At 46.7% G+C, this 27,619-nt stretch overlaps 1 protein-coding gene across 3 annotated transcripts in view; it reads right to left on the minus strand.

Annotated features, from left to right (window-relative positions):
* The window catches only part of LOC147114410 (glutamate receptor 1-like), a 568,394-nt gene that overhangs the window by 253,391 nt on the left and 287,384 nt on the right, over positions 1 to 27,619 (minus strand). For all 3 annotated transcript variants that reach the window (XM_085996088.1, XM_085996086.1, XM_085996085.1), the window contains exon 11: positions 22,913 to 23,283. In XM_085996088.1, coding sequence (XP_085852214.1) covers positions 22,913 to 23,283 — 371 coding nt within the window. The remainder of the gene's footprint in view (positions 1 to 22,912; positions 23,284 to 27,619) is intronic.

Consider the following 27,619-nt stretch of genomic DNA (forward strand, 5'->3'; position numbering starts at 1 on the left):
GCACTAGAGAGGGTGCAGAGGAGATTTACAAGGATGTTGCTGGGAGTAGAGAATCTTAGCTATGAGGAAAGACTGGATAGGCTGGGTCTGTTTACCTTGAAACAGAGGAGGCTGAGGGGAGACCTTATTGAGGTGTATAAAATTATGAGGGGCACAGATAAAATGGATAGAAAGGACCTATTTCCCTTAGCAGAGGGGTCAAAAACCAGGGGGCACAGATTTAAAGTAATTGGGGGAAGGTTTAGAGGGGATTTGAGGGGAAATTTCTTCACCCAGAGGGTTGTGGGGGTCTGGAACTCACTACCTGAAAGGATGGTAGAGGCAGGGACCCTAACCACATTTAAAAAGTACTTGGATGTGCACTTGGGATGCTCTAACCTGCAGGGCTACGGACCGAGAGCTGGGAAGTGGGATTAGGCTGGATAGCTCTTTGTTGGCCGGCGCGGACACGATGGGCCGAAATGGCCTCCTTCTGTGCTGTAACTTTCTATGATTCTATGATTCTATTTTGCGAATAAATTTGTTCTGTGGTACTTTATCAAATGCCTTTTGAAAGTCCATATACACAACATCTACTGCACTACCTTCATTAACACTCTCTGTTACATCATCAAAGACTCAATCAGGTTAGTCAAATACAATTTGCCTTTGAGAAATCTGTGCTGGCTGTCCCTTATTAACCCACACTTGTCCAAGTGAGAATTAATTTTGTCCTTGACAATGGTCTCTTGTAGTTTTCCCATCACTGATGTTAGACCGATTGGCCTGTAGTTACCGGGTTTATCCCTCTCTCCTTTTTTGAACAGGGGTATAACATTTACAATCCTCCAGTCCTCTGGCACCACTCCCATATCCAAGGAGGACTGAAAGAACGTAGTCAGAGTTTCTGCCAACTCCACCATTGCTTCCCTCAACAACCTAGGATGCATCCCATCTGGACCGGGTGACTCGGTAACTTGGAATGGTGTCAACCTATTCAGCATCTCCTTTCTATCTATTTTTATCCTATCCAATATCTCTACTCCCCCCTCCTCTCCTGCGACATTATCTTCATCCTCTTTAGTGAACACAGATGTAAAATATTCACTCAGTACCTCAGTCAGGCCCTCTGCCTCCACAAGAATATTTCCTTTTTTTGTCCCTAATCAGTCCCACCATTCCATTAACTGTCCTTTCGCTTTTTATATGTTTATAAAAGATTTTTGGATTTATTTTATGTTACCCACTAATCTTTTCTCATACTCTCTCTTTGCCCTTCTTGTATCCTCTGCACTCTTTGTATTCTACCTGGTTTTCTATTATATTATGTACCTGACATTTGTCACAAACTTCCTTTTTCTGTTTTATTTTAACCTCTATTTTTTTGCCATCCAGGGACCTCTAGCTTTGGATGCCACATCTTTGCTCCTTATGGGGATATGCTGGTTTGTACCTGGAGTATCCCCACCTTGAAGGCCTGCCATTGCTCATTTACTGTTTCCCTGGCCAATCTTTGTTTCCAGTCCACTTGTGCTGGATCCCTTCTCAAATCACTGAAATTGGCTCTCTTCCAGTTGGGTATTTTCACCATTGATTTTTCTTTGTCGCTTTATATAGCTACTTTAAGCCTAATTATATTATGATCACTATTACCCAGATGCTCTCCCACTGCAACATACTGATTAAGGAAGTTCTCCTGTACACATTTTAAGAATTCTTTACCCTCCTTGCCCTTTATCTGTTTTTCCCCGGTCTATATTCGGGTAATTGTAGTCCCCTACTATTACTGCTCTATCATTTTTACATTTCCCTGAAATTTGCCGACCGATTTGCTCCTCTATCTCCTTCTCAATATTTGGGGTCTATAGTAAATGTCCAGCAATGTAACAGCTCCTTTTCTGTTCCTTAACTCTAACCAAATAGATTCAGGAGTAGATTTAGTCTTTGAACCCTCCAGTATATCATCCCCCTCCTGTCTTTTTTCCTTCCCTATCCCTCCTGAATAAGAACTTAAGAAATAGGAGCTGGAGAAGGCCATTTGGCCCCTCGAGCCTGCCCCGCCATTCAATAAATCAATAAGCTCATGGCTGATCTTCTACCTCAACTCCACCTTCCTGCCCAATCCCCTGTTTCCCTTAGTATCCAAAAATTTATCGATCTCTGTCTTGAATATACTCATCGACTGAACCTCCACAGGCCTCTGGGGTAGAGAATTCCAAAGATTCACAACCCTTTGAGTGAAGAAATTTCTCCTCATCTCAGTCCTAATTGGCAGACCCCTTATTCTGCGACTACGCCCCCTTAGTTCTAGACTCCCCAGCCAGAGGAAACATCCTCCCTGCATCTATTGATATATTGTAACCAGGAATGTTTAGTTCCCATTCCTGCCCATGTTTAAGCCAGCTCTCCGTTAGAGCCACTACATCATAACCCCCATGTTGCAACTTTTTTTTTTTCGCTTACGGGATGTGGGCATCACTGGCAAGGCCAGCGTTTATTGCCCATCCCTAATTACCCTTGAGAAGGTGGTGGTGAGCCGCCTTCTTGAACCGCTGCAGTCCGTGTGGTGAAGGTGCTCCCACAGTGCTGTTAGGGAGGGAGTTCCAGGATTTTGACCCAGCGACGATGAAGGAACGGTGATATACTTCTAAGTCAGGATGTGTGACTTGGAGGGGAATTTGGAGGTGGTGGTGTTCCCATGCGCCTGCTGCCCTTGTCCTTCTAGGTTTTAGAGGTTGCGGGTTTGGGAGGTGCTGCCGAAGAAGCCTTGGCGAGTTGCTGCAGTGCATCTTGTAGATGGTACACACTGCAGCCACGGTGCGCCGGTGGTGGAGGGAATGAATGTTTAAGGTGGTGGATGGGGTGCCAATCAAGCGGGCTGCTTTGTCCTGGATGGTGTTGAGCTTCTTGAGTATTGTTGCAGCTGCACTCATCCAGGCAAGTGGAGAGTATTGCATCACACTCCTGACTTGTGCCTTGTAGATGGTGGAAAGGCTTTGGGGAGTCAGGAGGTGAGACACTCGCCGCAGAATACCCAGCCTCTGACCTGTTCTTGTTGCCACAGTATTTATGTGGCTGGTCCAGTTAAGTTTCTGGTCAATGGTGACCCCCCAGGATCTTGATGGTGGGGGATTTGGCGTTGAATGTCATGGGGAGGTGGTTAGACTCTCGTTTGTTGGAGATAGTCATTGCCTGGCACTTCCATGGTGCGAATGTTACCTACCACTTATTGGCCCAAGCATGAATGTCATCCAGGTCTTGTTGCATGCGGGCATGGACTGCTTCATTATCTGAGGAGTTGTGAATGGCGCTGAACACTGCAGTCATCAGCGAACATCCCCATTTCTGACCTTATGTTGGAGGGAAGGTCATTGATGAAGCAGCTGAAGATAATTGGGCCTAGGACACTGCCCTGAGGAAATCCTGCAGTGATGTCCTGGGGCTGAGATGATTGACCTTCAATCACCACAACCATCTTCCTTTGTGCTAGGTATGACTCCAGCCAGTGGAGTGTTTTCCCCCTGATTCCCATTGACTTCAGTTTTACTAGGGCTCCTTGATGCCAGACTCAGTCAAATGCTGCCTTGATGTCAAGGGCAGTCACTCTCACCTCACCTCTGGAATTCAGCTCCTTTGTCCATGTTTGGACTTAGGCTATAATGAGGTCGGGAGCCGAGTGGTCCTAGCGGAATCCAAACTGGGCATCAGTGAGCAGGTTATTGGTGAGTAAGTGCCGCTTGATAGCACTGTCGATAACACCTTCCATCACTTTGCTGATGATTGAGAGTAGACTGATAGGGCAGTAATTGGCCGAGTTGGATTTGTCCTGCTTTTTGTGGACAGGACATACCTGGGCAGTTTTCCACATTGTCGAATAGATGCCAGTGTTGTAGCTGTACTGGAACAGCTTGGCTAGAGGCGCGGCTAGTTCTGGAGCACAAGTCTTCAGCATGATAGCCAGGATGTTGTCAGGGCCCGTAGCTTTTGCTGTATCCAGTGCGCTCAGCCGTTTCTCGATATCACGTGGAGTGAATCGAATTGGCTGAAGACTGGCTTCTGTGATGGTTGTGACCTCGGAAGTAGGCCGATATGGATCATCCACTCGGCACTTCCGGCTGAAGATGGTTGCAAATGCTTCAGCCTTGTCTTTTGCACTCACGTGCTGGGCTCCACCATCATTGAGGATGGGGATATTCATGGAGCCTCCTCCTCCCATTAGTTGTTTAATGGTCCACCACCACTCACGACTGGATGTGGCAGGACTGCAGAGCTTTGATCTGATCCGTCGATTGTGGGATCGCTTAGCCCTGTCTATAGCATGCTGCTTCCGCTTTTTATCATGTATGTAGCCCTGTGTTGCAGCTTCCCCAGGTTGACACCTCAGTTTTAGGTACGCCTGGTGCTGCTCCTGGCATGCTCTTCCACACTCCTTATTGAACCAGGGTTGGTCCCCTGGCTTGGTGGTAATGGTAGTGCCTGTAGCTCATTAACCTTATTTGTAACACTCCTGTATTAACACACGTGCAGTCGAACACCATGTTAGTCCGCTTTGCTTTTTTCCCTCCATCTAATTCCTGCTCGTTCTGCACTATTCTCTGTTCTGTTGCTGTTTGTCCCGCCTGGTTTTCGGTGCACCTTGTCTCTCCTCTCTGCTGCTGCGTCCTGCTGCCCCTCCCCCTGCCAAATCAGTTTAAACCCTTCCCCACAGCACCAGTGGGGAAGGGTTTAAACTGATTTGGCAGGGGGAGGACATTTGTCCCAGCCCTATTGAAGTGCAACCCATCAGGCTTATACAGGTCCCTCCTGCCCCTTAACTGGTCCCAATGCCTAAGGAATCTGAGGCCCTCCTTCCTGCACCATTGCTTCAGCCACGTGTTAACCTCTCTTATCTTACGTTTCCAATACTCATCAGCACGTGACACTGGGACTCAGCCAGAGATTACTACCTCTGAGATCCTGTTCTTTAATTTTTTTCCTAGCTCCTGAAACTTTGCCTGTAGAACCTCAACCCTTTTCCTACCGATGCCATTGGTTCCAACATGGACCATGTGATCTGGCTGTTCCGCTTCCCCTCGCAGAACGTCCTGCCCCCCATTCAGTGATGTCCTTTACCCTGGCACCAGGGAGGCAGCGCCCATTCGGGACTCACGTTGACAGTCGCAGAAATGCCTGTCTATCCCCCGACCATGGAATTCACTGTAACAACTGCATTTCTACACATTGCTGTGCCCCCGTGCAGGCATTTGCCCCACAGTGCCGTGGATTTGATTCTGACTCCACTCTCCCGAAGTGTCATCGCCAACCTTCCCTATGAACTGTGCGGCCGGGCAGCGCTCTGCAAGTCGCATGCAGCTGGTGAGCTGGTTTTAAAATAGAAAAACCGCGCGTGCGTCGAATTTTGATTGGCCGCGCAGCCCATTAAAGAGGCCACACGGGCCAAAATAAAAGGGGACGTTGGTCATCACCCTCACTGCGACTCAACACTGAACAGCGGTTTGTGAGGGTCATACTCCCAGGGGATTCCTGCACTGCCGGCCTGTTCCTCCCAGTCTGCCTGGTGTTCACCCACTCCCCCTGGGCTCTCTGTAGCTGCGGGGTGACCACCTCCTGAAACATGCTATCCATGAATCCCTCGACTTCCCGTGTGCACTGTAGAGACGCCAGACGCCCCTCAAGCTTAGAAACTCTGAGCTCGAACTCGAGCATTTGGCGGGACTTCCTGGATATTTGGTTTTCCAGGACACACGGGGTGTTCTGGAGTTCCCACATGACACAGGTTGTGACTGCGACGATGCAAACCCGACGGGCCCCACCTTTCCTGCCATATTAGCTAACAGTTATTTAAAACTCTTTGTTTAGTTTTAAGGCTATTGAACTGTTTATTGGTTAGAGTTTTAAGTGTTAACTAAACTAATTACTTTCACTATCTTATCCCCGCCAAGCCTCCTTGTGTTGTGACGTCACTTTTTTTTCTGTCTGTTTCAGACTTGCCACTCCACGCGCCTCTCCTGATGCTGGGCCCCTGACCTGGTGTGCTGGTGAATATTTCTGCACCTTCTCCAGTGCCTCTATAACCTTCTTATAATATGGAGCCCAGAACTGTGCACAGTGCTCCAAGTGTGGGCTAACCAAGGTTCTATACAAGTGTAACATGACTTCTCTGCTTTTTAATTCTATCCTCTAGAAATGAACCCAGTGGTTGGTTTGCTTTTTTATGGCCTTATTAACCTGCGTCGCTACTTGTAGCGATTTGTGAATCTGTTCCCCTCGATCCCTTTGCTCCTCTGCCCCATTCAGACTCTTATTATCCAAGCAGAATGTGGCCTCCTTATTCTTGTTATCAAAATGCACCAATTTGCACTTATATATATTGGCCCAGTAATTCGGGTCCAAATGCGTGAGTACGGTCTGGGTACACACGCATCTGACCGGATGAAATGCCGGCGTTCAGGAAACACCGTGCATGCGGAGAACGCCGGCATTTCCGGTCCTCTGAACGAAGGGGTTCAGAGGCACAGCGCGTGCGACTGCACAGGCAGCGCGTGCGCAGTGAACTTCGTCGATTTCATTCATGGATTCAGTGAGGGTAAGTCCTTACAAGTTACACTTGAAAAAAGCATGTGTAAAGTTGCTCCAAGGCTGCGGAGGAAGATATATTTTATCGTGGAGCTTCTGAAAGGCAATATTTTTGTTTGGGAAAGGGAGCAAAGTTATTTTAAGAAATGCTGAGGTTAGTTTTAAAGTTTAATTTTTTTTTTTTTAAACGGGTTTTCAGTACGGTAGGTAGAAGGAGCAATTGTGGCTGTGTGAATTGAATGTGAGAATGAGTGTTCTAAAATGAGTAATGTAACATTTCCAACACTTTTAAGAAAGAAACTTTTCATCAGTAATAAGTAATTATGTATGTATGTATGTCCGCATATATTCCTTTACGTATATGTATGTATGTTTTATATTCCTTTACTTATGTGTATGAATGTATGTTTTTAATTATGATTTTCCAATAAGTTACTTTCTCTGAAAGTCATAATTAAATACATACATTCATACACATAAGTAAAGGAATATATTCATACACGCAAAGGAATATATGCAGACATACATACATAATTACTTAAAAGAATATATTACTGATGAAAAGTTTCTTTCTTAAAAATGTTGGAGTCATTTTCACATTTAATAAACACAGCAAATTCAATTCACATAGCCACAATTGATCCTTCTACCTACAGTACTGAAAACCCGTTTTAAAAAACAAAAATAAACTTTAAAACTTACCTCAGCATTTCTTAAAATAACTTTAATCCCTTTCCCAAACAACCGCAGCCTCTGGAGCAACTGTACTCATGCTTTTTTCATGTGTAAGTTGTAAGGACTTGACCTCACTGAAAGCATGAATGAAAGCGGCAAATTTTACTGCGCACGCGCTGCCTGTACAGTCGCACGCGTTCTGCCTCTGAACTCCTTCGTTCAGAGGACAGGAAATGCCGGTTTTCCCCGCATGCACTGTGCATGCTGAAAACCGGCATTTCCTCCGGACAGACGCATAAGTACCCCGACCGTACTCGCGCGTTTGGAAGGGAATTACTGGGCCAACATTTTACATGTCAATAAAATGAAAAATTTAACAATTGCACGATTTGCCCCCTCGCATCTGCGACTGAGGGTCCAAGGAGGTGCATTGCACAACAGGTCATCGTCGTACGTATCCTCACACTGTTCCCTTTCGCGAACTGTATGAAGTGGTGGAAGGATTTCTGGCCACGTTAACACTCCTTCCGTGACCATAACCATCTTCATACCAGCCATTAGGGTGGTTAGTCCTATGGTGTGAGGGTTTTACGGGCTCCCACAACCCATCTGAGGGGGGGGGGCCACCCACACCCGCGGACGCAAGTATCCCGCTGGATGTCCACCCAGAATTTATAGTTGGAGCTCCGACTCCACTTGCCGGGACTGTCTGGAGTGGGGTTTGAAACCCTACTCCTTCTGGCCCAGCGGCGGGGATGCTTACCGCTACGCAAAAGGCCCACTCCGCGCAAAAGGTGACACCCATACGTTTCCTGCGCCTTTTCCCTCCCCGTGACTGGAGCCCTATGCTGCCACTTGAAAGACCAAGCTATCATCTGTCCTTTTTGCGGCGCCTTTGACTTCTCATTACCAATGATGAGCAGGCGCTGCGCCTCCACCTCATTGAGGAGATTGCTGAGGTCATCATCAGTTCAATTGTGAGTTCTTTTAATGCTGTGAATTGTGCTCATTCCAGCCATTTCACGTTGCTAATCGGATTGGGCCTTTGGCGTAGCGGTAGGATCCCTGCCGCTGGGCCAGATCAGGGTAGGGTTTCGAACCCCGCTCCAGACAGTCCCGGCAAGTGGAGTCGGAGCTCCGGCTCTAAATTCTGCGTTGACATCCAGTGGGATATTTGCGTCCGTGGGTGTGGGTGGCCCCCCCTCCTTGTATAGCTTGTGGGAGCCCGTAAAACCCTCCCGCCATAGGACTAACCACCCTAATGGCTGGTTCAAAGATGGTTACGGTCACGGAATGAGTGTTAATCACGGCCATAAATCCTTCCACCACTTCATACAGTTCCCCAAAGGGAACAGTGTGAAGACACGTATGACGACGACATTGGTAAATAAATAAATGGAATAAAAAAAAATATTTTAGGGCTTTTAAAAGTCTTTAAATTGCTTTAATTCTGTTTAAAACTACTTCAGATTCTTCAAAATAATATAAACGTTTTTAAAAGTTTATAAAAGTTACCAAAAGCTTCATAAAAATACCAAAAACCTATTTGAAATGCTGCTCTACATGTAAAAATGCTTAGCAGCTTGTGAGAAACATTGGGGGCGTGTCCTATTAAACTGAGACCTCAAGGGGCGTGTCTCACTTGCACAGCGCGCTACAGGCTTCGCGCTGGCTGCACTCCTGGGCGGCGTGACGTCAGATGCTGCCCGGGATTCTTCTTTTTCAAACACGAATTCCAGGCGTCCCTGGAGGTGAAATGTCAGCGCGTCGGGTAAGTGCATATCAGGGGCTTGCACGCGCGGCAAGCCACCGACCCGAATTACTGGGCCATTGAAATTCATTTGCCAATTACACGCCCATTCTGCAAGTTTATTAATATCTTCTTGTATTGTGTCACAGTCCTCCTGGATTAACTACAGCCCCCAATTTGGTGTCGTCTGCAAATTTTGAAATTGTACTTCTGACTCCTGAGTCCAAATCGTTAATGTAAATTGTGAACAGCATTGGTCCCAGCACCGATCCCTGTGGCAAACCACTTCCCACCATTTGCCAGTCTGAGTAACTATCTTTAACTCTTATTCTCTGTTTTGCGTTTTGTAGCCAGCTTGCTCTCCATTCTGCCACTTGTCCCCTGATTACACATGTTCTGACCTTAGCCATGAGACTACTATGTGGTACCTAATTGAAGGCCTTTTGAAAATCCAAATATATTACATCTACTACATTATCCTTGTCTACTCTTTCTGTTACCTCTTCAAAGAATTCAATAAGGTTGGTCAAGCATGACCTTCCCTTTTGAAATCCATGCTGACTACTCTTTATTGTATTTTCACTTTCTATTACATCTTGTGAGATTCTAAAAAAAAAGTAATAAAACTGTGGCTACCATGTGGAGATCGAAATTGTGAATGAATGGTGAAATGATAACGGATGGACTCAAAATGTAGGAAGTCAGCATGTGTTACTTTGTCTGTAAGACCACATGAACAGGAAGGAGAAACACCGGATGAAGAGGAAGTCCCGCCCCCACACACATCACAGGAACATGAACGTGTCATGCAGGGAAGGTTGGGAGTGAAACTGACCTATCAGAGGGAGGCAGATGGAGATATACGAGGGGGCCCATGCTGGAGGCACTATAAACTGACCTATCAGAGGGAGGCAGATGGACATATACGAGGGGGCTCATGTTGGAAGGCACTATAAAGAAATGACCCACAAGCGGGAAATTCAGAAGAGTCAACGAGGGCTGTTTGAAATGGCAGTCGACATTTGCAGCCTACCATTTTTTCCGGACTGATCACCCAGGGAGAAGTGTATGTATGAAAGCCAGACATATCACATAGATATTGCTAAGGAGTACTTTTATGCACAGTTGACTAGGGATATGAATCACCAGGGATGTACAGTTGACTTGGGATAGTTTTCCTGACTATGTGTTTTAAAGAAGTCACAGTATTCCTTTTGTCTGCAAGTCTGTTTTTTGAATGAAAGTGTCTGGTGTGTTTGTTTGAGCTCCAGCCACTTTTCTGTACAGAGCTGTTTAACCCTTCGTAGTCTTGTCTTGAATCATGGACAAGCTTGTGCTGTTTTAAGATTGTTAATTGATTTCAATTTAAGGTTGTTAATTGTTTTACAAAAGATAAGCTTCAGCCTTGAAGTTACAGTTGCCAACGTGCCTGGAAGAAAATGAATTTGAACGTTTGCAAAGCATGAGTGAATGTTTGTTTGTTAGTGTGGCTTCTTCCTTTTTCTTTTCAAGTTGATACTGGTTAGTTTAAAATATTGGCTTGAATTGAATTGGATTTATTGAGGTTAATTAACCTATTAAAACCAGACTTTTATCGTGGCCACATGAAATTCTGGTTGGTGTAAATTGTGTGAAAGCCTCTAGTTCCGGACATGAGGCAATCACATCAACAATTGGTATTTTTGAAATTTTTGACCAATTGCAGGTATGTGTGACCAGGAAAAAAAAAAGGAAATGCTAACAGGGCAGTAATTCCTCCCCAAACGCGTGAGTACGGAAGGGGTACTCGCGCGTCTGGCCGGAGGAAATGCCGGTTTTCAGCATGCACAGCGCATGCGCTGAAAACTGGCATTTCCTCTCCTCTAACCCAAGAGGTGAAGAGGCTAGCGCGTGCGCTGTAGGGGGCAGCGCGTGCGTCTTGGATTTCCTCTGTTTTGGGGGATTTGCGCATGTCTAAAGGCCTCCGGTCTTTACGCTTGTAAAAAGCACACGTAAGTATTTATTTTTACAGGTAAGTGGTGTTTTAGTGCAATTTAGAATTTTTTTTCCACAGGTTTATTATTTTAAAGAATCTACAATAAGGTAAGTTTAGTTTTAGACGCTTTGTACTAAAAATGTATTTTTTTCAAAAAAAAAAATTATTGTTTAAATTTTTTTTAACTTATTTATACTTAATTTAACGATTGGGATGTTTTTTAAATTTTTATTTAAAGTTTAAATAGTGTTTTGGGCCCCCGTAGTTTTCATGAGTTTGACAGTTCTTACACTCAAACTCATGAATGAACCTTCCCCTCCCCTGATTGGTTGTACAGTGCTCACCTGATCCCAGCCGGCACATCGCACTAACTACGCCGCTGGATCAGGTAAGCACTGCGCGCTGACATCTGAACCGGGCCTGTGACAGGAAATGCAAGCAGGCCCGGGCTTCAGATGTCAGCGCGCAGGGTGAGTGCAGATCGGGGGCTTGCACGCGCGGCAAGCCCCCCGACACCAAGTTCTGGGCCATTGTGTGGAGTTGCTTCACAGAATGTTTAGGATGTCTGATGTTTTTACCTGCTGAAGTGAATTGATCAGGATCTTAACAAAGATTTTAAAGGTACAAAGACTTTGCAAAAGTAAAGATTTACTTGAGAGCTGCGAGAAGTTGTGTGACAGAATCTGACAGTGATTGATGTCTGTTTTTGTCTTTTGAAATGCAAAAGAAAGAAGTTGACTCTTCTCACAAGCAGCTGTGAATTCTGGGATGGCAGGAATGACGTATGAGGAGAAATTGGGTCGATTGGGCTTGTACTCACTGGAGTTTAGAAGAATGAGAGGGGATCTCATTGAAACTTATAAAATTCTAACAGGACTAGACAGACTAGATGCAGGAAGGATGTTCCCGATGGCGGGGGAGTCCAGAACCAGGGGTCACAGTCCAAGGATAAGGGGTAAGCCATTTAGGACAGAGATGAGGAGGAATTTTTTCACCCAGAGAGTGGTGAACCTGTGGAATTCTCTACCACAGAAGGCAGTTGAGGCCAATTCATTAAATATATTCAAGAAGGAGTTAGATATATTTCTTAAGGCTAAAGGGATCAAGGGATATGGGGAGAAGACAGGGACAGGGTACTGAATTTGGATGATCAGCCATGATCTCATTGAATGGCGGAGCAGGCTCGAGGGGCCGAATGGTCTACTCCTGCTCCTATCTTCTATGTTTCTATGTAACTCCACAACCAGTTGTGGGTTTTGTAAACATTTTGGGCATTGTTAAATTTAAGTTTTTAAATTTGAGTGGATGTTTCCCCACATTGACATCGGGAATTGATGAATTAACCCATTGGACTGCTAGGAAAGCCACAATGGATTGTCTGTTTTTTTCTTTTAATCAGGGGGCCAGATGAGTGTTAGTGGTGCAAGATTACCAGGTGGGCAGAAGTCTTCCTGTGCAAGTTGGCCACAGCCTCGTGGATGGCTAAGACCCTAGTTAAATGGGTATTCTACAGATGGGGATGTCCTCCGTGGTTGGGTCAGGCCAGGGAAGTCATCTTACAGGTCAGGTAATGCAGGCCACTCTGAAATTGCTTGGAATTGAAGGGAAATGGCATGTGACCCACAACCCACAATCATCAGGGATTGTGGAAAGAATGAACCGTATGTTGAAGTTGGCCCTGCGAAAGGAATTAAACAAACAGCACACTAAGTGGGATGAGGCCCTTCCCCTAATTTTTATGGAGATACGTAGTAACAAATCCAAAGGAATGAGTCACTCCTCTCATGAAGTTATAATGGGGAGACCCTTGCGAACCCCCACACCCCTGTTGGTCCCCACTTTGAATGATAAACAAATTAAGGAGGTGACTCATGACAAATTCCTGAGTGACCGATGGGGAACTTTTTTTAAATTTGCTTGTGGGATGTGGGCGTCGCTGGCAAAGCCAGCATTTATTGCCCATCCCTAATTACCCTCGAATGTGGTGGTGAGCCACCTTCTTGAACCGCTGCAGTCCGTGGTGAAGGTACTCCCACAGTGCTGTTAGGGAGGGAGTTCCATGATTTTGACCCATCGACGATGAAGCAACGGCCGATATACTTCTAAGTCAGGATGGTGTATGACTTGGCGGGGAACTTGGAGGTGGTGGTGTTCCCATGCTGCCCTTGTCCTTCTAGGTGGAAGAAATCGCAGGTTTGGGAGGTGCTGTCGAAGAAGCCTTGGCGAGTTGCTGCAGTGCATCTTGTAGATGGTACACACTGCAGCCACAGTACGCCGGTGGTGGAGGGAGTGAATGTTTAAGGTGTTAGATGGGGTACAAATCAAGTGGGCTGCTTTGTCCTGGATGGTGTCGAGCTTCTCGAGTGTTGTTGGAGCTGCACTCATCCAGGCAAGTGGAGAGTTTTCCATCACACTCCTTACTTGTGCCTTGTAGATGGTGGAAAGGCTTTGGGGAGTCAGGAGGTGAGACACTCGCCGCAGAATACATAGCCCCTGACCTGCTCTTGTTGCCACAGTATTTATGTGGCTGGTCCAGTTAAGTTTCTGGTCAATGGTGACCCCCAGGATGTTGATGGTGGGGGATTCAGCGATGGTAATGCCGTTGAATATCAAGGGGCGGTGGTTAGATTCTCGCTTGTTGGAGATAGTCATTACCTGGCACTTCTGTGGCGCGAATGTTACCTGCCACTTATCAGCCCAAGTCTGAACGTCGTCCAGGTCTTGTTGCATGCGGGCATGGACTGCTTCATTATCTGAAGTTGTGAATGGCGCTGAACACTGTGCAATCATCAGCGAACATCCCCATTTCTGACCTTATGTTGGAGGGAAGGTCATTGATGAAGCAGCTGAAGATGGTTGGGCCTGGGACACTGCCCTGAGGAACTCCTGCAGTGATGTCCTGGGGCTGTGATGATTGACCTTCAATCACCAAAACCATCTTCCTTTCTGATTGGTATGACTCCAGCCAGTTACCGTGTGGAGCACAAAATTGCGAATGAATGGTGAAATGATAATGGACGGACTCAATGTAGGAAGTCAGCATGTGTTCCTTTGTTTGTGAGACCACATGAACAGGAAGGAGAAACACCGGATGAAGAGGAAGTCCCGCCCCCACACACATCACAGGAACATGAACGTGTCATGCAGAAGGAACTCCAATCAGGGAAGGTTGGGAGTGAAACTGACCTATCAGAGGGAGGCAGATGGAGCTATACAAGGGGGCCCATGCTGGAAGGCACTATAAAGGAATGACCCAGAAGTGGGAAATTCAGAAGAGTCAGGGCTACTTGAAATGGCAGTCGACGTTTGCAGCCTACCACTTTCTCCAGACTGATCACCCAGGGAGACGTGTATGTATGAAAGTCAGATATAGAGCATAGATATTGCTAAAGAGTACTTTTATGTATGGTTGACTTGGGATATGAATTGCCAAGGATGTACAGTTGACTTGGGATATGAATCACCAAGGATTAGCATATAAATTGCTGGGAAATACTTTTATGTATGAAACTGTGGGCATATGGATTGCCAGAGCGAATTAATAAACTGTGGGCATATTCATTGCCAGAGAGATTCGTAATAAACTGTGGGAACAGCTGCGAGAGTGAATATGTACGCTTGAATTTTAAACTGTAGTGTGACTAAAGATCATTTTATTTATACCCAACTTATCTGTCATTGTTACGCTTATTCATAATTCTCAAGGTCCAATCAGTAGTGGGAGAAAGTTCTACAATCTTTGAGTGAACATTCCATTATCTTTCCTACCATGGATGTTAAGCTAACTGGTCTATAGTTCCCTGGACTTGTTCTATCTCCCTTTTTAAATATAGGAATCACATTAGCTGCCCGCCAGTCCTCTGGCACTATTCACTTTTCTGATGAATTTTTATACATGTAATAATCCCTCTGCTATCTCTTCCCTTACTCTTGAATATGCAGGGATGCAATCCATCTGTACCAGGGGTTTATCCTGAGTTTGATTAATTTATTAGGTCCTGAAGGGGATTGACAGGGTAGATGCTGAGAGGTTGTTTCCTCCGGCTGGAGAGTCTAGAACCAGGGGGCATAGTCTCAGGATAAGGGGTCGGCCATTTAAGACTGAGATGAGGAAGAATTTCTTCACTCAGAGGGTTGTGAATCTTTGGAATTCTCTGCCCCAGAGGGAAGTGAATGCTGAGTCTTTGAGTATATTCAAGACAGAGATCGATAGATCTTTTGACTCTAGTTGAATCAAGGGATATGGGGATCGGGCAGGAAAGTGGAGTTGAGGTTGATGATCAGCCATGACCTTACTGAATGGCGGAACAGGCTCAAGGGGCCGTGTGGCCGACTCCTGCTCGCTCTTATGTTATTTTCAATTATTTCCCCCCTTTCCATCGTTGATGTCTATGGCTGGAATTTAGCCTACCTGGGCGGGTCCGGTGTGGGCGGTGTCCATGGCGGGTCGCGACCCCACTGCTGGCTCCATCCCACTGTTGAAAACGGGGCCTATTGGGCCCGCCCAGCGCATTACCCGGCCCAATGAGATGGAGCGGGTCTGGTGATGTCATTCATGATACGTTTTCTGCCGGGATCTTTAAAGGGACCATGGCCACACTGGGTTTGACGTTTAATCGAACATAGTGCTGTCAGTGCACGACAGCATTGGAGTGCTGCAAACACCGACAATGACTGCACAGAGGCAGAGGGCTGCACCCAGGTTCTCCCATGACTCCCTCCATATGTTTATGGAAGGAGTCAGAGCACGCAGGGAGGATCTCTTCCCTTCCAATGGGTGGAAGAGACCTCCCCTCGAGACCAAAACAGCCTAGTTGGAGATTGCAGAGGAGGTCACAAGCAGAGATGTGGTCAGGAGGACCTGGGTGCAGTGCTGCAAACGTTGCAATGATCTCATTAGATCAGCAAACGTGAGTACAAAGCCACACTCAACTTCATCCTGCTGTGCCTCTCATTACTCTGCCTTCCCAACCCTACTCCTGCACATCCTTACTCACACCAACGTACCTTGCACCTCCACCCATCCCTCTCTCTCTATCTACATTATCACATCCCCATCTGACTAGCCACCCCTCACACTCGCCCTCATCCTCATGCAGTCATACCAACTAATAACACACAAGGAGGCCACTTGGCTTTGGCACCCCAGTCCATCATAGTCACCCTCTAAAGATCTAACCCATCCATTCCTTACACTCATTCCATCATTCTCACTCAACCTTCTCTTCTTTCCCTCCTTGCAGGAAAAGAGAGCCTAAAATAAGAGGGGAGAGGGATTGAACCGGCGGTGTCCCTCCATCATTTGCAAATCCTACAACAGCAGAGGAGGCTGCTCTAGAAATATCTGGAGTGGCCGATCAGCTGGAGGTGGGAGACAGAGAGTGGGACATCTCAGCAGCCTGGTGACAGAATTACATATCATACCGCTACATTGCAGACATCAGTCACTCATAGGGACTGATGTCAGCAGCCATTGAATGGTCATCATGTGCATAATGGTATCTGTACCCATTCTTCATATGATATATCTAACTCCTCTCTTTACTCTCCCACAGATCCATCAAGAGGCCCCACCCTCCCCTCACTGTCCAGGAGCACGAGGATGATGACTCCACAGAGCAGCCTCCAGCCTCTGAGGGAGCACCATAACCAGACATAAGCACACCCAGCGCCAATGCAGATACGCCCACCTCGGTGGGTGCCACGCGAGATAGAGGAGTGTTGTCACCTGGTGTCTCTCAAGTCAGGAGTGTGATGGAATACTCTCCACTTGCCTGGATGAGTGCAGCTCCAACAACACTTGAAGCTCGACACCATCCAGGATAAAGCAGCCCGCTTGATTGGCACCCCATCCACCACCTTAAACATTCACTCCCTCCACCACTGGCGTACCGTGGCTGCAGTGTGTACCATCTACAAGATGCACTGCAGCAACTCGCCAAGGCTTCTTTGGCAGCACCTCCCAAACCCGTGACCTCTTCCACCTAGAAGGACAAGGGCAGCAGGCACATGGGAACACCAACACCTCCAAGTTCCCCTCCAAGTCACGCACCATCCTGACTTAGAAGTATATCGGCCGTTCCTTCATCGTCGCTGGGTCAAAATCCTGGAACTCCCTCCCTAACAGCACTGTGGGAGCACCTTCACCACACGGACTGCAGCGGTTCAAGAAGGCGGCTCACCACCACCTTCTCAAGGGCAACTAGGGATGGGCTAAATAAATAAATAAATAAATGCTGGCCTTGCCAGCGATGCCCTGATCCCATAAACGAATAAAAAAAACCTCACAAGTGAGCAAGAGCAGATAGTGGCGACAGAACCAAAGGCGACGTAAGAAAAAACTTTTTTATGCAGCGAGTGGTTAAGATCTGGAATGCACTTCCTGAAAGGGTGGTGGAGGTCGACTCAATCTTATCTTTCAAAAGGGATTGGACAATACCTGAAGGAAAAAATTTGCTGGGCTACGGGGAACAGGTGGGGAGTGGGACTAGCTGAAGTGCTCTTGCAGAGAGCCAGCACGGGCTCAATGGGCCAAATGGCCACCTTCCGTGCTGTAACCATTCTATGATTCTATTCTATGACAGCAGTGGAGGGTCCTCACCGGAGGGCGCAGGACGCTCCTAGCTCTGCTCAGTTGCATGCAGACGCTGAGCCTTGGGGGCCATCCAGAAATAGGTCAATCCTGGAGGTGCAGCAAGAAGTGCAGGAGGTTCTGACAGGTTTGGCGAGCGCGATGTCTGCAAATGTTCAGAGAATGGAGGAGTCCATCTCCAACATGAGCACCACCGTGTCGCAGGCGATGGCAACTGTAGGCTCTTCCATGGATAGGATGGCCACCTGCATGGAGCTGCTAATGCACCACTCACAGGAACACATGCTATCTATGGAAGATAGATGGCTGTATTTGGAGAACAGATGGCAGAGGCTCATAGACCTCCTCTAGGAGGGATGTCAGTGTAGACATGGGTCCTCATGGCCCCACTGATGTGCAGCAATGTGCTCTCCAGCTCCTTGGTCGTAGGGAAGTGAGCAGGCTGCCTCTAGCTCTGCTAAAGCCACAGGGCGAGTACCTGGTAGACGCACACAGAACAGAAAGAAGACACATGTAGATTCACAAGGGTAGCCACTTGGGTGTTTTATCCAATGTTTATGTAAATTTTCTGTGAATGTGCTGTCAAACATAAAAATCTTTATTTTCAACACTTTGGACAGATTTGTGTGTGCCTTTGGAAGCGGCTTAGTTAGTTGCAGTGAATGGTTAGACATAACGGTACCCCCCCCCCGCAATGGTGGTGAGTGTGAAAGGAATGGCTTGGGCATTGTAGCGATGCTTTATGGTGTTGGTGTGGGGTGGTGCCAACCTGGCACATCATGTGGCAGCCACGGTGTACAGTGTCAAGTGAAGTAAATCTGGCCATGGTGAGGCCATCCCTGGTGTCCCGAGCAGCAATGTGCTCAGGTGCTGATGCCCCGCGTCCTGTGCAGCATCAGGTGATTGCAGAGAAGGTTGGTGTTGTTGCTGGTGTTGGGGCTGATCGTGTTCCGATTCTGAGGACCAAGGTGAAACAGTATAAACGGCATCCATGCTGATGGAATAGATGGCAGGTCAAGTAGAGATGACAGAAGCGATCTTTCAATGGTGAGAGAGGTTCTTCCAATGAGGTGAGACTGGATGGAGGCTTTGCTGGAAAGACTGCAGCCTGCAGAATCTGTGCTGGGAATGCAGTGAGAAACAGCTTCTGCCTGAGGAAAGTGATCATCTGCCAGGTGGGAGCTTTTACTGTACATTTGATGCTGTCAACTAATCAGCTGGAGCAATGGCCACTGAACTCCTGCCTCAGGTTGACAGACGTGGTTCCTGAGCAGTATGTTTCCCGTGGTCATCCAGTTAAATTTAAAAGGGAAGGATAAAATCATTCTTAAGTGTCTGACAACAAGCTACTAGTATTTAAATTGGGTCACCCACCTCTGCCGGTCGGGTCGGGTCCGCGCTGACAGACGCACCTGGAGGAAAGGCGGGTGGAAGCGTGATGACAGTGGGATGACAGCAGGTTACCGACCCGCTCTCAAAAATAACAACTTGCTCACCCGAGCCACGACCGATCACACCCGCTACCACCCTGGAAAATTCCGGCCTTTATATCTTTTTTGATCTCTTCTTCTCATGTCATGTCCGCCCGGTTAGTTTCCCCGGTAAACACTGAGGTAAAGAAATGATTTAATATTTCTGCCATTTTGCTGTCCTTACCTGTGAGTTTATTGATAATTGCCGTATCCCTATCCTGACTTTCCTTTTGTTAATCATGTGTCTGTAAAATACTTAACTGTTTCTTTTTATAATCATTGATAAGTTAATTTTGTAGTTTCTCTTTGCCATCCTAATTGTTTCCTTGACTTCTTTCTTAACCTCTTTGTATTCCCTTTTGTCATCCTCTCCTTTATTGTCTATAATTAATTAGTATGTGCCTCTTTCTTTAGTTTCAAATTTGCCCTTAACTCTTTACTCATCCATGGTGTGTCATTATTGGCTAATTTGTTCTTGTCTTTTAGTGCAATATATTTCTCCTGAACTCTATTGATCACTATTTTAAATAGTTCCATCTTTATCTTAAACCTTATTATGTTGTGATTACTATTGCCTAGATGTTCCCCTATGCTTACTTCTCTTATCTGCTCTGGGTCAGTTCCCATTACTAGATCCAGCAGTGATTCCTCTCCTTGATGGGCTTCTTATGTACTGGGTAAGAAAGGAGTCCTGAACACGCTGTGATCTCCATTCCCCTTTTCATGACCTCTTGCCAGTTTATTTGGGCGTAGTTGAAATCTCCCATGATTATTATTCAGCGTCTTTTCTCATTTAATAGATTTGCTTGTATATTTGTTTGTCCACTTCCCCTCCACTATTAAGTGGTCTGTAGTATACCCCTATTAATGTGATTGATCCCTTCTTATCATTTGTCTCAATCTGTATGGATTCTGTTTCTATCTTTGTTATGTCGTTCATTCTACTGCCATTGTTATCTCTAATTAGTACAGCTACCCCACCCCCACCCCTCGAGCCTGCTCCGCCATTCAATAAGATCAAGGCTGACCTTCAACCACAACTATACTTACCCGCCCTATTCCCATATCCCTTGATTCCTCGAGTCCAAAAATCTATCAATCTCAGCCTTGAATACACAACGACTGAGCCTCCACAGCCCTCTGGGGCCAGAGAATTCCAAAGATTCACCACCCTCTGAGTGAAGAAATTCCTCCTCATCTCAGTCTTAACTGGCTGACCCCTTATCCTGAGACTATGCCCCCTAGTTCTAGACACTGCAGCCAGGGGAAACAACCTCTCAGCATTTACCCTGTCAATCCCCCTCAGAATCTTGCATGTTTCAATGAGATCACCTCTCATTCTTCGACACGCCAGAGAGTATCGGCCCATTCTACACAATCATAGGACAGCCCTCTCATCCCAGGAATCAATCTAGTGAACCTTCGTTGCACCGCCTCCGAGGCAAGTATTTCCTTCCTTAGATAAGGAGACCAAAAATTTGCACAGTACTCCAGGTGCAGTTTCACCAAGGCCCTGTACAATTGTAGTAAGACTTCCTTCTCTTATACTCCAACCCCCTTGCAATAAAGGCCAACATGCCATTTGCCTTCCTTATTGCTTGCTGTACCTGCACGCTAGCTTTCTGTGTTTCTTGCACGAGGACACCCAAATCTCTCTGGACACCAACATTTGAAAGTTTCTCACCATTTAAAAAATATTCTGTTTTTGTATTCTTCCTACCAAAGTGAATAACCTCACATTTCCCCACATTATACTCCATCTGCCACCTTATTGCCCACTTACTTAGTCTATCTATAGCCCCTGTGTTCTCCTCACAGCTTACTGCCCCACCTAGCTTTGTATCATCAGCAAACGTGGATACATGACACTCGATCCCTTCATCTAGGTCATTAATATAGATTGTAAGTAGCTGAGGCCAGACTGGAGGGAAGTGTACAGTGGTGTTCCCCAGGGGTCGGTATTAGGACCACTGCTCTTATTGATATTTAATGACTTAGACTTGGGTATAAAGGGCACAATTTCAAAGTTTGCAGATGGCACAATACTCGGAAATGTTATAAACAGTGAGACGGATAGTAACAGACTTCAGGGGGACACGGAGAGTGGTGAAGTGGGCAGACACATGGCAGATGAAATTTAATGCAGGGAATGTTGATGTGATACATTTTGGAAGGAAGGATGAGGAGAGACTATATAAACTAAATGGTACAATTTTAAAGTGGGTGCAGGAACCAAGAGACCGGGGGGTGTCTGTACACAAATCTCTGAAGGTGGCAGGACAAGTTGATCAGGCTGTTAAAATCCTGGGCTTCATTAACAGAGGTACAGAGTACAAAAACCAGGAGGTGATGCTAAACCTTTATAAATCACTGGTTAGGCCCCAGCTGGAGAATTGTGTCCAATTCTGGGCACCGCACTTTAGGCAGGATGTCACGGCCTTGGAGAGGGTGCAGAGGAGATTTACTAGAATGGTCCCAGGGATGAGGAACTTCAGTTTTGTGGAGAAGCTGGGGTTGTTCTCCTTCGAGCAGAGAAGGTTAAGGGGAGATTCAGTAGAGGTGCTCAAAATTATGAAGGGTTTTAATAGAGTAAATAAGGAGAAACTGTTTCCACTGGCAGGAGGGTCGGTAACCAGAGGACACAGATTTAACGAGATTGGTAAAAAAAAACAGGGGGGGAGATGGGGAGAATTTCTTTTACACAGTGAGTTGTTGTGATCTGGAATGCGCTGCCTGAAAGGGCGGTGGAAGCAGATTCAATAATAACTTTCAAAAGGGAATTGGATAAATACTTGAAGGGAAAAATTTGCAGAGCTATGGGGGACGAGCAGGGGGAGTGGGACTAATTGGAGAGCTCGTTCAGAGAGCAGGCACGATGGGCCGAATGGCTTCCTGTGCTGTATTGCTCTCTGATTGTCTGAGACTATGAAGTTCGCTGAGAACATTACGTACAGTGATATCAGAAAGTGCTGGTGCCAACCAGTGGAGAAACGTGCAGAAGAGAGTTTGAAATATCTCACAGCTGTGTCATTCATCAGTTAGGCTTCTTGCCAATTACTGAACGGACAAACGGAGTGAAACTCTTGTTGGGTGACAGGCAATCAGCAGCCGTGCTACATCCCACGGCAGAAAACTGGGCGCGGTGTCAAACTGGCAGTCGATTCTCTATCGCCTGTTTCACGCTCCTGCCCAGCCCGAGTTTCACCCCCCTAACTCGGGGAATGATCTTAACCCCGGCGAGAGTGTGCCGGGATTGGATCAGCCCCCCGATTCACATTCTGCCCGCAGTTATGGAAAGTCGAATCAGGTCCAATTCCCTCAGCCTCCTGCCAGTAAAAATCAACCGCCCGCACCCTCCACCACACTGGAAGCAGTACGAGATCAGCCTGCAATGATCAGACAGGCCAGGCACAAGACGATTGCTCCACAACCTGAGCCCCTCACACCTCCTGCAACACTGCAACAACCTGCTCCAACTCTCACTCAGATTCAATGCCTCCAATACTAATGTTTTTTTTTAAGTGATTGGTTATTTATATACACGTTAACCGTGGACCGTAAAATGGGTATATGCAGCAAAAACACGGTAGCCCTCCAAGGGACTGTGTGCCTACACTAACTCTATGCATTTTACGGTCTCGGAATGGTGTATATAATGTTCTAGAAATAAATCAACGATCGTGCAATTACATCGTTGTTCCATTTCCACCCTCGGTAGAAAAACAGGGTCTTTTTTTAATTGAAATCCTTTATCCCCTTTTGGACCATAGGTTTTTTTTTTGAATAAAAAGAGAATAAAAAAGGTCTATTAAAAAAAAGCGAATAGAGATATATGCACCATGGCATCAGATTGGGACCGAAAATGCACAAAGGTGAAGGTTTAAGAGACCAACCTTGGCGAAATATCGCATCCTTGCTGCATAAAGGCGCCCAGGGAGAACCAGAGACTGTTAAATATTCCAAACTCGTTACTCTGGTCGAGGCTTTGGGCGTCGGGTGTGTCTTCGTACTCCTCGGTTTGCCACTCGTAGGGGCTGAATCTGCTGACCAGGAACAAGACCACACTCACTCCAATGTAGGCAAACACAATGCACATCCAGATCTCGTATGCCAACGGGTCCAGGAAAGAGAAAACCCCTGGCTTGGACTTCTGGGGCTTTTTAATCATGATGGAGATCCCCAAACTCATGAACGGTTTGGAAAAGTCAATGACCTCCTCCCGGACCAAGGTGATGGTTAATGGAGCCACTGCGATATCAGCTTTCTGAAAGACAAAATGCATCAGAATTAGCATTCATCTCATTGAAACGTATAAAATTCTGACCGGGCTAGACAGACTGGATGCAGGGAGGAAGTTTCCCCTGGCTGGGGGGTCTAGAACAAGGGGTCACAGTCTCAGGATACCGGGTAGGACATTTAGGACTGAGATGAGGAGAAATTTCTTCACTCAGAGGGTGGTGAACCTGTGGAATTCTCTACCACAGAAGGCTGTGGAGGCCAAGTCACTGAATATAATTAAGGAGATAGATAGATTTCTAGACACAAAAGGCGTCAAGGGGTATGGGGAGAGAGCGGGAATATGGTATTGAGATAGAGGATCAGCCATGATCATATTGAATGGCGGAGCAGGCTCGAAGGGCCCAATGGCCGACTCCTGCTCCTATTGTTCTATGTTTCTATCTCACTGTCCAAATTACCTGTTCAGTTACAGCTTCTGATGCCAGGGGAGCTCTCCCAAGTGTCCTGATCAACATCAATTGCTCAAATAACAAGACCAAGAAAACTATATTATCTGGTCATTTATCTCATTGCTGTTTGTGGGAGCTTTCTGTGTGCAAATTGGCTGTCGCATTTCCTACATTACAACAGTAACTACACTTGCAAAGTCATTCATTGGCTGTCATGCACTTTGGGATGTCCTGAGGTTAGTGTAGTTGACAGAAAGACTCCATGGAGAACTCCTCTGCTCATCTTCGAGCAGTACCTGAGAGAGTAGACTGGCCCTCGGTTTAAAGTGAGAGATGGCACCTTCAACAGTGCAGCACTCCCTCAGTACTGCCACTCCGACAGTGCGGCGCTCCCTCAGTACTGCCCCTCCGATGGTGCGGCGCTCCCTCAGTACTGCCCCTCCGACGGTGCAGTGCTCCCTCAGTACTGCCCCTCCGACAATGCAGCGCTCCCTCAGTACTGCCCCTCCGACAGTGCTCCCTCAGTACTGCCCCTCCGACAGTGCGGCGCTCCCTCAGTACTGCCCCTCCGACAGTGCGGCGCTCCCTCAGTACTGCCCCTCCGACAGTGCAGCGCTCCCTCAGTACAGCCCTTCTGACAGTGCAGCGCCCCCTCAGTACAGCCCCTCCAACAGTGCAGCGCTCCCTCAGTACTGCCCCTCCGACAGTGCTCTCTCTCAGCACTACTCCTCCGACAGTGCAGCTCTCCCTCAGTACTGCCCCTCCGACAGTGTGGCTCTCCCTCAGCACTGCACTGTGAATGTCAGCTTAGATTATGGGGCTCAAGTCTCTGGAGTGGGACTTGTTGTATCCATGTGTTAATAGAGACACTGAAGGCAGGAGTTAGTTTCACAGGTGTTTACTGAACAAAGTCTGGAGGTGAACTAACTGATACAACAAAATATACAGGCTTATATAGCCCGAGTGGCCATTACCGGCATTACAGTACACAGGGGGCTCTTAAAGGAACATACACTACAATTCCTCCCCTTTTAGCCAGTACATAATATTTTAAGTAATCATTAATTACACGTTACAAGAACAATAATCTACACATTGCTGCAGTTAATCAATTATAAGTCAGTCTCTCTGGAGGCTTCCTGACTCGGTCCGGATAACGCCTCGGTGGTGTAGTAGTTTCTGGTGGTGTAGTAGGTTCTTTTGGAAAGGCTGATTCGGCTTGAATGCCAGTGTTGGGTTCATCTGGTTCCAGTATCACCGGATCGGAGGTAGATACTATGGGTATCTTTACTTCATCATTAGGCGTATAGAGTTGTGGTGTAGGTTGTCCCTTTTCGGATGACTCTATGATCTGGTCAGCATGGCGCCTTATTATGCTTTCTCCAATGTCCACGGTATACATCAGCGGTCCTAGTCGTGTGCAAATAGTTCCAGGCTGCCATTTCTCGGTACGGTGCTCCCGGGCCAAAACTTGTTGACCTATCTGGAAGGTTCTAGTTGGCCTTTCATTCATGCCTTGAAATTGCCGGTTCTCCACGTCCCTTCTGATGTTTGGCTTGATCAAATCCAGCCGGCATCTTAGGCTTCTATTGAAGAACATCATGGCGGGAGTTTGGTTTGTAACCATATGTGTTGCATTCCTGTATGCAAACAAGAAGTTATCTACCTTATGCTGAAGTTTTATGTCTTCATTACCCATGGCCTTTATGGCCTTCTTGAAGGTCTGGACAAACCTTTCAGCCAACCCATTGGTGGCGGGATGGTATGGGGCGGACGTGTAGTGCTTAACCCCATTGTTTTTCAAGAACTTCCTGAATTCTTCGGACACAAATTGCGGTCCATCATCAGAACAGATCTGTTCAGGCAGCCCATTCCTGGCAAATATGGTCCTTAATACTGTGATTGTTTTTTCCGTGGTGGTGGAGGACATCTTTATTACCTCCGGCCACTTGGAGTGTGCATCAACCGCGATTAAGAACATTGAGTCCATAAATGGACCAGCAAAGTCGATGTGTACCCTTTGCCATGGAGATGAGGGCCACTCCCATGGATGTAGAGGGGCTTGTGGTGGAGCATTTTGGACCTTCTGGCATCCTAGGCAGCTCTTGGTCATTTCTTTGATGACTCCATCGATACCTGGCCACCATACAAACGCCCTGGCTAGGTTCTTCAATTTCACTCCACCCAGATGCCCCTCATGAAGCTCCTTTAGCACTTTATCCTGGAGTTTGGGTGGAATCACCACTCTGGATCCACACATCAAGGTTCCTCGGCACACTGACAGCTGTTCTCTTCTTTGCGAGAATGCTGGCAACAGTGGTTCACCATGTGCTGGCCATCCCTTCACTGTTAAATCGTAGACCCGTGAGAGAGTCGGGTCATTTCTCGTTTCCCTTTCAATGGCAGAATTTGTTACTGGTAGACATTCCACTATGGTAGAGTGGAACATCTCCACTGGGTCTACTGTAGGTGCCTCTTCTACCGTTGGCAACGGTAGGCGCGATAAACCGTCAGCATTCCCATGCTGTTTTGATCCTTTGTATTCTATGTCATATTGGTGCGCCCCTAGAAAAAGGGACCACCTCTGTAGCCTTTGCGCTGTCATAATGGGAACACCCTTTTTAGGGTTGAATATGGAGATGAGGGGTTGATGGTCAGTCAACAAGGTAAATTTTTTTCCGTGTAGGTAATGGTTGAATTTCTTCACTCCCCATACCAGGCTGAGTGCTTCCCTGTCGATTTGGGCATAGCTACGCTCAGCTGAGTTCAATGAGCGTGACGCAAAAGCTATCGGCCGTTCCGAGCCATCAGGGAATCTATGCGATAATACCGCTCCTACGCCGTAAGGGGATGCATCGCACGCCAGTCTGATTGGCAGTGATGGGTTGTAATGAGCCAAAACTTCCTTGGACGTGATTAAGCCTTTGCATTTATGGAAGGCACGTTTACAGTCTTCGCTCCATTTCCAAATTACTCCTGTTTGTAGCAGTTCATTAAGAGGGTGCAGAAGAGTTGATAAGTTCGGTAAAAATTTATGATAGTAATTTATCAATCCCAGGAACGACCTTTTTTCAGGTGCTGGGGCTTCTTTGACCGCTTCAATTTTTTCAGGTGACTTATGCAACCCTTCCTTATTAATTATGTGGCCACAATATGATATTTGTTTCTGGAAAAATTCGCACTTGGGGCGATTTGCTCATAGGCCCCGTTCTCTCAGCCTAGTGAGCACCTGCTCCAAATTGGCAAGGTGCTCGTTGTCGTTTTCTCCTGTTACAAGGATGTCGTCTAGGTAGCATTGAGTCCCCGGAATCCCTTGGAGGACTTGCTCCATAGCTCTTTGCCAGATAGCTGGAGCTGATGCTAGTCCGAAAACCAGTCGATTGTACTGGTACAGGCCTTTGTGTGTATTTATTGTAAGATACTTTTTAGAGGCCTCTTCAACCTCCATCTGTAGATATGCCTGTGCCAAGTCAATTTTGGTGAAACGTTTCACTCCGGATAGTGAGGCGAAAATATCTTCTATCCTCGGAAGAGGATACTCTACCGTGTGAAGGACCGGGTTTGCAGTCACCTTGAAGTCTCCACAGATGCGAATTTTTCTCTGTTCTTCAGATTTATCATTATTCAACGTTTTCTTCATGACCGGGACGATGGGTGTTGCCCACTCGCTCCAATCTATCTTGGATAATACGCCTGCCTTTTCCAAATTCTCCAGCTCTGCCTCGACTGCTGGACGAATTGCATATGGCACCAGCCTTGCCTTAAAAAACTTGGGAATTGCCTCATCTTCCACTTTTATTGAGGCGGTGATGCCTTTCAAGGTTCCTAGTTTCTCTTGAAACACTTCCTTGGCGTTGGCCAAGATGTCTTTTAATCGTTCAGGTATGACGTCATCATCATTTTTTTCCTTAC

The sequence above is a fragment of the Somniosus microcephalus genome, chromosome 8, assembly GCF_052327205.1.
Source record: "Somniosus microcephalus isolate GS21.2 chromosome 8, FLI_Smic_1.0, whole genome shotgun sequence".
In the NCBI taxonomy this organism is placed as follows: domain Eukaryota; kingdom Metazoa; phylum Chordata; class Chondrichthyes; order Squaliformes; family Somniosidae; genus Somniosus; species Somniosus microcephalus.